The sequence below is a fragment of the Astyanax mexicanus genome, chromosome 6 (assembly GCF_023375975.1).
Source record: "Astyanax mexicanus isolate ESR-SI-001 chromosome 6, AstMex3_surface, whole genome shotgun sequence".
Lineage (NCBI taxonomy): Eukaryota > Metazoa > Chordata > Actinopteri > Characiformes > Acestrorhamphidae > Astyanax > Astyanax mexicanus.
In genome coordinates, this window is record NC_064413.1 from 35,585,418 (window position 1) to 35,597,922 (window position 12,505).

The 12,505-nt window shown below is 39.6% G+C and overlaps 1 protein-coding gene across 2 annotated transcripts in view; it reads left to right on the forward strand.

Annotated features, from left to right (window-relative positions):
* The window catches only part of ascc3 (activating signal cointegrator 1 complex subunit 3), a 202,395-nt gene that overhangs the window by 162,026 nt on the left and 27,864 nt on the right, over positions 1–12,505 (forward strand). For both annotated transcript variants that reach the window (XM_049480038.1, XM_049480037.1), the window contains exons 27-32: positions 151–317; positions 424–569; positions 2,394–2,514; positions 2,666–2,808; positions 10,644–10,781; positions 11,947–12,067. In XM_049480038.1, the coding sequence (XP_049335995.1) occupies positions 151–317; positions 424–569; positions 2,394–2,514; positions 2,666–2,808; positions 10,644–10,781; positions 11,947–12,067 (836 nt within the window). The remainder of the gene's footprint in view (positions 1–150; positions 318–423; positions 570–2,393; positions 2,515–2,665; positions 2,809–10,643; positions 10,782–11,946; positions 12,068–12,505) is intronic.

A 12,505-nucleotide genomic window follows, 5' to 3' on the forward strand; every position in this document is an offset into this window, starting at 1 on the left:
CCTATAAATAGCAAAATCATAGAAACTGATTCAGAAACTGAATTGGTCTCTTAATTTTTCCCAGAGTTGTACAATAATTGTGTTTACTGCCATTATTTGTTCATTGCAAATTAAATAACCCTACAATTTTACCCTCCACCTCATGTTTAGAGTCGTAGAGCTGACTGGTGACGTGACTCCAGACATGCGAGCCATAGCACAGGCAGATCTGATTGTCACCACTCCAGAGAAGTGGGATGGTGTCAGCAGAAGCTGGCAGAACCGCAGCTACGTCCAGAAAGTGGCTATTCTCATCATTGACGAGATTCACCTGCTGGGTAAACTGATAAACACATACAAGATAACGTATAAAAACTTCCCTCAACCAGATTGTTCTTTAGTGTAAATTATTGTAACTCTCCACACCACCATATATCTACCCAGGCGAGGACAGAGGGCCAGTTCTTGAGGTTATAGTATCCAGGACCAACTTCATCTCATCTCACACCTCCAAACCTGTGCGAGTGGTTGGGTTATCCACGGCGCTGGCCAATGCACGGGACCTTGCAGACTGGCTGGGCATTGGGCAGGTGAGGGCTCCTTAGCATATGTTACACCTATCCACATGCTCAGTGTGACTCAGTGTTTAACATGAATGGACTAGCTCTGCTCATCACCTTATAATACCCAGAATTTATTTATTTTCATGTAAAGATTTTTATATAATATATAAAAACATTTATTGGCAAAAGGAAAGTAAACCGTATATATTTTTTGTTGTTATAAGTTTAAGCTCTTTTGAAATGATGCACACACCTATGTGTGTAGTTTTTATGGTTGTGCAATGCAAAGCAGTCCCTTATCCCTCATTGTGTACTTTCACTTCTATTCACATTTGCCTCTATAAAATCTCCCTGCAACAGCAACCATAAATTCACATACTTTTCAGGTCACCAAACTTTAATCCACAGCCTTTACTGACCCACATTCACTCCCAATCGTTTTCCTGTTTTATGCTATACCCAAGCCATAGAGCATCTGTGTCCCAACAGCCACCAATTTCCATGTACTTCTTTAGGTCAGATTCCCAGAGCCAATACTGACCCATTCTCTTTTGATTGGTGTTTTTTTAAATATTTTTTATATTTTAATAGATAAATATTACTCCCATTTACTTGCACAACCATTCTGCCTTTTTAAAATGTTTTTTTTTTTTAATGCCTTTTTTAGTTCATTTTAAGATTTATTACAAGCAACTGTTTTTGGAGGACAAGCAACAGTGTGAAATAAACGAAACTAAAAGCAAAGTTAAGTAAGCAAAGTTAACCAACAAATCAATTATAAAGAATGAAATCAGAAAAGAAAGCAAGCAGAAAGTAAGTTTAGACTCTGAGACAGCAAAAAGCAGCTCCTAAACCTGATGCTCACTCCACCATGCTTCACAGTTGTTTTCAGTTTGATGCTCATCTGCTCATCAACTTAACGCTTTGTTGAATATAAATTATTCAAAATAGAACTTAAGCCTACACCTAGCCTTAACCTTAACCATTAATCAACTTTAAAATCTAACCCTACACTTAAACCTAACCCAAACCTAAAACGATAAAATTAGAGGTTGTAGGGTTACATTCAATAGAGAATCATTTAATTTCATCTTTCAGTTCAATTGCTTTAAAATATACATGCAGTTGAATGTTAGTTAAATGTCAGTTGAGCATCAATGAGCCCATGAAAAGGACCATCCATGTAAATAAAGTGTTACCCAACTTTTTATAGGTTATAAAGTAATAGAAGTAAAGAATAAAGTTTTTGTTGTATGCTTTCTTGTAATGTAAGTGGTCAGGTAAAGTAATTAGTCATGCCTGACTTTGCAAACAGTTTGAGTGATTAATGTTTTCATTTTGGGAAATCAAAGATTCTGCATAATATCCACACCATCCTTCTTGTCCTTTGAGCATGCTTGTATGCGAGCATGTACTTGTGTATGCATTTGTGAACGCTGGCACTCGGGGTATGTAGCAGCACTCGAGCTGGGACAGGGCAGGCAACAGTGGTTATGTAAACGTTGTTCCACGGTTGCTGAGACGTCATGCTGGCAGACAGATAGTGGCAGGAGGGGGGCAGAGGCGGTCCATAAATCTGCCTGGTGCTGTTTGGACTGGGGCACGGCATTACCTGCCCAATCCATTATCCAGCCCTTTAAATATGTGCACACACGCACCCAGGCCTGTGCCACTTGTATGAGAGCGGGGCTCTGGGACAGGGGACAATGACTGGCTGTAATTACCCCCAGATGGGCCACACTGTCAGGCACACAGCCAGCTGGTCACTCCATTTCTCTTTCTTTCTCTCTCTTTCTTTTTTCCACTCTTTTTCTTTCTCTCTCTCTCTCTTTTTCTTTTTCTCTGTCTCAGATGGGCTTGTTTAATTTCCGACCATCGGTCCGGCCTGTCCCGTTGGAGGTGCACATCCAAGGTTTCCCCGGGCAACACTACTGTCCTCGCATGGCCAGCATGAACAAGCCCGTCTTCCAAGGTCCATTTTTATTTTTTTTTCCTGCAGAAGACTGCAGAAGTTTTACATGTTTATTTATTTAACAATGTAACCACGCAACCATGTGTTGTATGTTGCTTTATACATTCAGTTAAATATAAAGCATTCTAATGTATCGCACATATGTCTTCAGCTATCCGCAGCCATTCCCCCGCCAAGCCTGTCCTGATCTTTGTGTCATCCCGGCGGCAGACACGTCTCACAGCGCTCGACCTGATAGCTTTCCTGGCCACAGAGGATGACCCCAAGCAGTGGCTTCATCAGGATGAGCGAGAGGTCAGATACAATCCCGTGCACTGACATGAAAAAAAATCTAATTTCCAATGGAAGATAAAGTATAATAAATCAACATGACGTCTGTCTTTTTGCCTATTAAATTTAGCTGCAACTTCCAATTTAATACATGTCAGTTGTGAAGAAGCAAAGTTAACATTTAACACATCTGTCCTGATACACACCCTGCAGTGAGTCCATCACTAAAAGGTGACTAGTTTGTCTTTTTTTATGATAGCTGGGTATTATTGTCATGTATAAAAATGATCTCGTCCCTGTCCAATGAAAAACACTTATCTCCATTTATTTCGTTTTTTAGTTTACTAAATAATTGAATAATGAACAGACAAACTGTCCCTTACACTGTGCCAAAATTTCTTGATGAACGGACCAATAGAAACTCTTCAAAATGACCTGAAATAAACTCTTTTTACATTGACTTCCATTGAAAGTTTAGAAGGTTTTTTTTCTCTAAGTTTTTTTTTTTTTATTTCAGTTTTTTTCCCCACTTAGGTCCAAATTTGCCAAAACATAACACTACAAAACAGAGAACCCAGAAAGAACAGAAACAAAATAAGAAACCCCTCCCACTCTCACTGCTCCACCCATACCTTTTTCTGCACATACAGTCCAAACTCACACATACCCCCAAATACATAAGTCTGCATAAACACTGCATAAACAATACGTACATAAGCATAATATGGAATGAATAAATACATAGTTTAGCATACCTCACATGTGTTCCAATTTGTCTTTACATCCCAACAAATTTGCCTCCAAAGCTCAAGAGTAGATGATCTGGCTCTGTGGATTCTCAAAACGCTTCTCAAAACATTTCCAAAGAGATCCCAAAACTAAATATAGTCCATTTAAAAAGTTATTTCGATTGGCCAAGCCAATGGGGTCTCCTACATTGAATGTGGATGTGATTTCTGCCAAGTTTCTTGTCTGGTTGCATGGACAATTCTAGCCAGATACCGCTGGTCACAATCATTACCACCCACTGCACTGTCCCTTGTGGTTGGTAATGCCTTCTATGGCGTATCCCTGTTACACACATGACACTGGGAATCGAGGCACACACAACTTTGATTTTCTGGGAAAAATAAAAAAATAAAAATGGATAGTCTGAGTTCATGTTGCCCTGCCATGAGCATGAGTTGGCTAATGTTCAAAACTTATACATGTGTGGACATGCCCAAGCTGTCCCCTGAAGATCAGTTTTTGTCACAATAATTGTATTATTTGTAAATAACCAAAACATAAAACATGACTATACAGAAAGCATAATGACAGTTAACAATTTTACCCAGAACCCACATAACAGAAACATTGTACACCCATAAACATCATCCCCTCGTGCTCCTGAACACACATCCCAAGCCAATTTTACTTTCCACAGAATTTCTCTCTTTTCCCCGCTATTCCCTCTCCTCTTCCTCCGTGAAGATCTCCTGAGGCTAGATATGATTGAACTTCCTTGTGTGTTCCTAAAGCAGTGGTTTTACTGTGATTACAGAGTCAACTCGGGCCGACATTAGCTCGGAAAAGCTGGTGTCATCTCCCGTTAAATTCCCTCTGCATACCTTGGGATCATTTCAAGATGTGAGCAAACAGCTCTTTTAGGTTTCCGGCTACAAATGTATGCTAATATTTTCATAGCACTCAATTACAGAGCTATTGGAAAAATGTTGCGCTCTGATACCAGCCACTCGCAATCAGCCGCTCGCAATCAAAACATGAAAGCAGTTTCTCGCGGGTGATCATTTCTTGGATATGCCAAGCGCAGAGAAACACACACATGTGATGTATACAGACAAATGTGCGCAAATTGCCTCACGATTGCTGGATTACTGGGATGTGAATTAACTAATGAATATGTGCGCTTCATGCTATAACACATGCACAAATGTCTGGAGAATGAAACACTTGTGGTAGCTGTTGTGGATATTGATTATTTATATGGAATTAAGTGTGTCTGTAGGCTGGGAATAGTAAGCATGTTTCATCGCAGAGGTCTGGCAGCTTAACGACTGATATTATGAAAGCATTTAACACCTATATAGACGGGGAAACGATCAAATATGCTGCATTTCCCAGTCTCCCGTTTTCTTTATCCGAATGCAATCAGTTGCAATCAGTTGAATTCCTCATGTGTTGCTTTGTTGGATTTGTAAAGCTCAAGTTTGTGAACATGACAGTATTAAGCGCTAACTTGAAGACTAAAGACTGACGAGAGTCTGAACACAAGCTCAGTTAATCATGGTCTGCTGTGCAAATACATCGTGCTGATCACCATCTGACTGGGAGACAGTAAGATGATGGCGAGGGTGGTGTGCTGTCAGCAGTGTGCGTATTCTTTATCCCCCTTACACTGTCAGAAAGACAAACCTTCTTTTTTCTTTAGAGCATCTTTATGAATGCAGCTCTATTCATTCTCACTGTTTTCTTTATTAATATGCCTCAGATTGTCTTAAATCAGATTTTTGAAAAACAAGCAGTATATTAGAGTATATTACGTTAAAAATTAAAAAGAATGGTAACATACTACCTTATATTTTATGATATATGTCTCCCTATGAATCACCTTTTACTGCCTTCTGTCCTAAGCAGGATGTTTCTAACACAGCACTGCCCTTTTTGAATGCAGCTGTGATAGATGTTTTAAGTGTGAAGCGACTGATATTCCCTTAAAATCGATGTCACAGCATTTCTGAGAAATATACTGTATAGTTATGAGCCAGGATGTGTGTAAATAGAGCTGTAATGGTGTGCGTTAACAATGACGTTAAAATCATGCTGACTACAGTATATATTCCACACCCACAAGTTGTCAGGTGACAGCTAGCTTTAACACCGGCTGTGTGCTTTTGTGTAAGTGTGTGTAAATGTGTGGAAGGCTTTAGGAGTCTGGCTGGGCAGTGTGTGTGTGTTCCAGTGATATATGCTGCTCCCCGCTGCTGCTCTGCATTGGGCCGTGTAGCCGCAGCTGGAGGCCCTGCTGTTTGAGTGATAGGCCACTGGCACTAGCTGTCTGTCTCCCAGCAGGGGTCCCCCTGCCTCTTCCTCTGTTGGCTCGCCCACTCCCCCTCTCCTCTGCTGTTATCCTTCTAAATCTGTATCTGTGCACACGTACGCACACACACATATATGTATAGAGAGAGAGAGAGAGACATTTATTGCTATATATATATAAAGGTCACCACATGGATTTAAAGTGAGATTTTTAGGTAAGAGACTCCCATTGGATAATTACTGCATGGGCAATTGTTTTTTTTTTTGTTTTGTTTTTTGTTTTTTTATGGCAACATTTTTTTTTTACCGGTAACTCTTATTAATGCAGTTAGTAGCTTCTGATTTATTAAAGCTGATGTCTGTAAGTTTTGAGATTTGGGGGATTTAGGTCCCTCTCTGGTGAGAATAGGTAAATGCACCAAGCATGCAGAAGAATCATTTTAAACTGGGCGGTTGTGATGCGGTCTCCTTTCTGAGCAGATGAATCCGATTCCAGGTTATGTTCAGTCAGAAAATAAGAGAGACAGAGAGAGCGCGCTCAGTTAGAAACTTCACTTCTTCGAGTTCTGAAGTCTCCATTGCTCCACCAGCCGCTAGTGTTCATTAAAACTGAGCTGGATCCACTTTTAGAGTCTGTACATGTGACTCAAGTATGCAAAGAAGCGTGACGTTGCCAGAAGTACCCCCGCAAAAATTGACCCAAGATCCCAGTTTTTAGAATAAATATATTAGGCTTAGCAGAGATGGTCGTTCTAGCACACTGCTACCATTAAACACAATATTTTGTCTGTTCTCCGCTCAGAAATGCTTCTGCTTTTAGTTTAGAAACAAAATAATATGGATTGCAACTTTAAACAACCATGTGGCGAGACAAAGAATGTTAATATGTTTCAGAAGGGTTAAGTTATGAATCAAGAAGAGAAAACTGCTACTAAAATCGGCTTAAGAACTGTCCAGTGCATTATTAAAAAGTTAAAAGACAGGTGGGAAGACCTTTTAGGAATGAATGCAGTCGGGGAAAAAAAAAATTGGTGAAATCAAATCATAAAAACAACACTAGAATGCAGGGATATGTTTAATAGGGAAAGTAAGAGCATTTCTACACACACAATGTGAAGGGAACTCAAGTGATTGGGATTAAACAACCGTGTAGCCTTAAAAAATCCACTAATCAGTGAGTCTAACCTGCAAAACCGTGTTTAGTTTGCTAGGGAGCATAAATATTGGACTCTGGGGCAATAGAAGAAGGTCATGTGGTCTGATGAGTCCAGATTGACCCTATTCCAGAGTGATAGGAGCATCAGGGTAAAAAGAGAGGCGGCTAAAGTGATGCACCCATTATGCCTAGTGCCTACTGTACTATACAGCCCTGTGGAGGCAGTGCTGTAATGATCTGGCATTGCTGTAGTTTGTCAGGTTTAGATTCAGCAGCATTATGTTCACTGATGGCACGGGCATATTCCAAGATGATAATATCAGTATTTATCAAGCTACAACTGTGCAGGGTTCAGGGAGCATGAGACATTATCATTTTTACACATAGATTGTTCACCATAGAGTCCAGACCTTAACCCCATTAAAAATCTTTGGGATGTGCTGGAAAAAACTTTACAAAGTGCTCCAAATCTCCCATCATCAATACAAGATCTTGGTGGAAAATGAATGCAGCTCTAAAAAGAAATAAATAATTTGACATTGCAGAAGCTTGCGGAAAGAAAGCCACAGGGAATGCACGCAAGTACCTTTTATAACCAATATTCAGCGTGTCATATTTAGTGTTATACTATGGACTAATGTCTCTAATACCAATATTAATAAGCAGTTGTGTTTGTCACAGTCTCTGTTTGATCTCACCTTCCAAGTATACCAAGTAGCACTGCGGCGCATCACATTACAAGATATCCTGAATTATTCATAACTCCTGTGGTTGCCGCCTCTGTAACATAATTACAGAGGTTAACTTAGTGTGGCATCTCACGAGGACACAGTGAACAGTTTTGCCGGGAACTTAAGGTTTCTGAGTGCATGCAAACAAAAGGCGCAAAAGAGCTTTTGCAAATGGGTATTTATTAACATTTTTCAACGCTGCCAAGCGAGTAGAACTTTACTGTCAACGTCAAATCGGAGCTGTAGGAGCGTGAATAGAAGTACAGGTGCTGGTCAACGAATTAGAATAATTTGAAATAGTGCAATCATGAAATTCTTTGAATGCATTTTTTGTGCAGAAAGCAAATCAGGTGTTCACCGCACCTGTCCTACTCGTTAGACTAATCACAGAACTCGTTACCTGGAAAAAAAATTGCTCAGCTGAGCTTTCCAAAAGGCCCATTTAGGCCATTTAACTGTGACACTGTTGTTTTATTGAATTAGAATAATGGAGAAACCGTTTCATTGAATTAGAATAAATGCTCAAATTTTAGTTTTCTGTGAAGAGTGTTCACTGTGCAGTATAAAGTCAGGGTTGAGTAGAATTTCTAAGTTGTAAAATCAATCATGGGTAAGCAGCGCGACCTCTCAACCGGAATAGTGGCTCAAATTCAAGCCCTTCGCCAACAAGGCTTGACCCAAACTAAAATTGCTCAGCAGCTCGGCATCAGCCAGTCTTCCGTCTGCAAAGCTCTCAAGAAAAACTGCAGCAAGCGCACCAACTGTTCCGGCGTCCGAAAAACTTCTGCTTGCGACAACAAGCAGCTGAGAAAGATCGCAGTCAGCAACCGGTTCAAGTCCACTTCCGAGCTCACCGACTTGTGGAACAAGCAGACCGGCGCTGACGTCTCCAGATCAACCACTTACCGTCGTCTGCGCGAACTCGGCTTCAAATCTCGCGTTCCAGCAGTAAAACCGATGCTGAACAAGAAACAAATGGAGAAACGGCTGAAGTGGGCCAAAGAACACGGCGAGTGGACTGCTGAAGACTGGCAGAAAGTGGTCTTCAGTGACGAATCACGCTTCTGCATCTCCTTCGGTGACCAAGGTCCTCGTGTCTGGCGTCGTGGTGACGAAACCTACAACCACGAGTGCGTGAAAAGATCCGTCAAGTTTCGCCAGAGCGTTATGGTCTGGGGATGCATGTCCGCTCGAGGTGCAGGGAAACTCTACTTCCTCAAGAAGACTGTCAATGCTGCCGTATATCAAGATGTTCTGGAAACGTTCCTGATTCCGACTGTTGAGGAACAGTTCGGCGAAGAAGACTTCATATTTCAACAGGATCTTGCACCGGCTCATGCGGCAAAGTCGGCAAAGATTGGTTCACTAAAAAACAGCTTGAAGTTTTGGCATGGCCGGCCAACTCGCCTGACCTCAATGTCATTGAAAACCTTTGGGCCATCGTCAAGCGGAAAATTCGCGACAGAAAGCCTACTACGCTGGACCAACTGAAGCAGAACATCGCCACTGCCTGGGAAGCTGTGAGTGCGGAAACTTGCGACAAGCTGGTCAAATCGATGCCGCGGAGACTTCAGGCAGTCATACAAGCCAAGGGGGCAGCCACAAAATACTGAGAAAGTGATGATTGTAATTATAATAAAAATTATTCTAATTCAATGAAACGGTTTCTCCATTATTCTAATTCAATAAAACAACAGTGTCACAGTTAAATGGCCTAAATGTGCCTTTTGGAAAGCTCAGCTGAGCAAATTTTTCCAGGTAACGAGTTCTGTGATTAGTCTAACGAGTAGGACAGGTGCGGTGAACACCTGATTTGCTTTCTGCACAAAAAATGCATTCAAAGAATTTCATGATTGCACTATTTCAAATTATTCTAATTCGTTGACCAGCACCTGTAATGTTTCAAACTAATAATATTAAAATGAAACAATCACACTCAGAGTCACAAGCCTGTTTTCAAATATAAACAAATCTTTCAACACCCAGTTATCCATGAACTAGTAGGCGCAGACAGAAAACTCTACAGCCAAGAATTCTACATTCTCTGTTGCTGGGTTCCTGGACATGGTGGCATTGGGGGCAATGAGAAAGCAGACATTTTATCAAGGGAAGCAAGAAACCAGGAACTTACTTGAAACTATGTTCCCATTGTGGATGCCTACTATCTAGTCGAAGTTCACTGTAGAAAAAATTATGAATGGTCCAGCAATCCACAAAATAAACTGTATGAAATATCCACCATCATTAATATTAAATGCAATATGGGCTTCCTTAATAGACAAATTCAGACATTCATGACTAGGTGCCGAATTGGACACACTGCTCTTACCCACCGCCACCTCCTCGTTGGCGAACAGTCTCCAGCCTGCCAGTTCTGTAATACTCCTCAAACTATTAAACACATCTTAGTAGACTGCTCTGCACTTTTAACCACCAGAAATAACTGTTATAGGGTTACAAATATAAAATAACTGTTTGAAAAGATTCCACCAGCTAAAATATTTTTTTTTTATTAAATTTTCTGGAAGTCCTTCATATAAAGAAAAGGATTTACGTCTGTGATTCCCAAGTCACGAACATTGTCTGTGCCATAAAAAAGCCAATATGTTGCTGATATGGCACAAAACACAAACAAATAAAATTAAATATAAACTCGTAAAAAATGTCTGCAAAATCAGGTCCAGACATTTCAGATTCACCCTTTTCACAAATGCGCTTTATAGCACAGCACAGCATGACCCACTGTGAATTATCCAGGATGTTACCTGCTATGTTAACACACAAGCTCCCTATGACACTACGTGGCCCTTGTACTAGGGAAAAAGTAGAATAAAAAAAAATACATATATGTCCAGTTTAACTTATCCAAATATTTGTATTTAATGATTTTTTTTTTTTCTGTTCACATGTCTTTTTTTTTTTCTCTGGATTAGATGACTGACATCATTGCCACAGTGAGGGATTCCAACCTGAAGCTGACACTGGCCTTTGGCATCGGCATGCATCACGCAGGCCTGCACGAGAGAGACAGGAAGACTGTAGAAGAGCTGTTTGTGAACTGCAAGATTCAGGTACAAGCATTACTGGTTCACAAGTAAACAGTAAACACTAATCTTCTAGTTTAGGTTGTTACAAGTTGCGTTATTTGAGATTATTTGTGATAATAATCAGAGATTAGTAAAGGTTATGGTTCTACTGTGTATACAGTAGCCCCTGCTTTTAGATGTGTGTGTTTGTCAGAGAGTAGCATCCACAGAAGACTTTTTTGAACAGAGAAACTGAGACTACACTGCAAAATGGAAACCACTAGTTAGCCACGGAAATAAAATGACCAGATAACAGTTTACAAAAATGTTAATTTAAAGTTTTTTTCATTTTAGTTTTTTTTTTTTCCAGTCAAAAATATTAGTGAATTACAGGAAAATGGTTTTATTGAGCTACTGAGATAGCATTTGGTGCCACCGTTATTTAGTACTACACATAGTACTAGGTATTAAATACTACATCCAGTAACCATATATGTAAAAGTAATTAATTCTTAGACTTTTTTACACACTAGTACCAGTCAAAAGTTTGAACGCACTTCTTCTCATTCAATGTGTTTTATATCTTTTTTTTGATTTTTTACATTGTAAATTTCAGTATGAAATTAAAAAACCTGAATATGTTTTATACTATATTTAGATTCTTCTAAGTAGCCATATTTAGATTGAACTATTCAACGATTCAATCTCAGTTTCTTCATGAGAGAGAGTCACTTGGAATAGTTTTCTCAGAGTCTTGAAGGAGCTCCTGGAGGTGCTGAACAATAACTGCTGCTTTTTCTCTATGCTGTGAAGCTCCAGCTCATCTAAAATCACCCGTCTCAGTTGATCAGGTTTAGGTCAGGGGATTGTGGAGACCAAACACTTTTATTTTTTACTATGTAATTCCATATAAATTCCTTAATTTTTCATGTCTTTAATATTACAGGGAATCCAATAAGGAGGTGTTTTTAAGCTTTTGACTGGTACTGTATGTTGTCAAGTGTTCTAAGAGGATAAAAACATTGTTATATGTAATTTTGGATGATAGCATCTAACAGATGTCAAGTATACTATAGGATACTGCTTTCCTTTATTACTTGTGCATATTAAATGTGATTAAATTTGAGACATTTTCAGACATTTTCTTAGTGTATTGATGTTCTGTGCAAAAGATATGGCCATGTTTTACTTAAACAATCTTCTCTTTAAGGTGCTAATCGCAACAAGCACTCTGGCCTGGGGTGTGAACTTCCCTGCTCACCTGGTGATTGTGAAGGGTACGGAGTATTATGACGGGAAGACTCACCGCTATGTGGATTATCCCATTACAGGTAGTGAAGTGCTGGCTGGTGTGTGTATGTGTATCCTCATTACTGCTGACTAGGGGTGTCACGATTTTGATGATTCATCAAAATCGATCGAAATTATGTCATGGTCTCGAGCCTTGAAGTCAAAAAGAGGATAGATGATCCCTCCCTCTTAGCTACGCAAGCACATGACTGTTTGTACATGACTGTTCCTGTACTTTTTTATTATTTATTTTGTTATGTTGCACATTGCTGTTTTAATAGTGCACTCTGCTTCTACCAAAAAGCCACTAGATGGCATTACATATATACATATATATATTACATTACATATATCTAAATTATTTGAATTTGATTATTAGTGCCTAATGTGGTGTATTACAGATCACTTGTATCACTTTGCATCACTTATATCAAGCCCACCTTTTGAAATAAGATATTGTAAATTTGATGAATCAAACC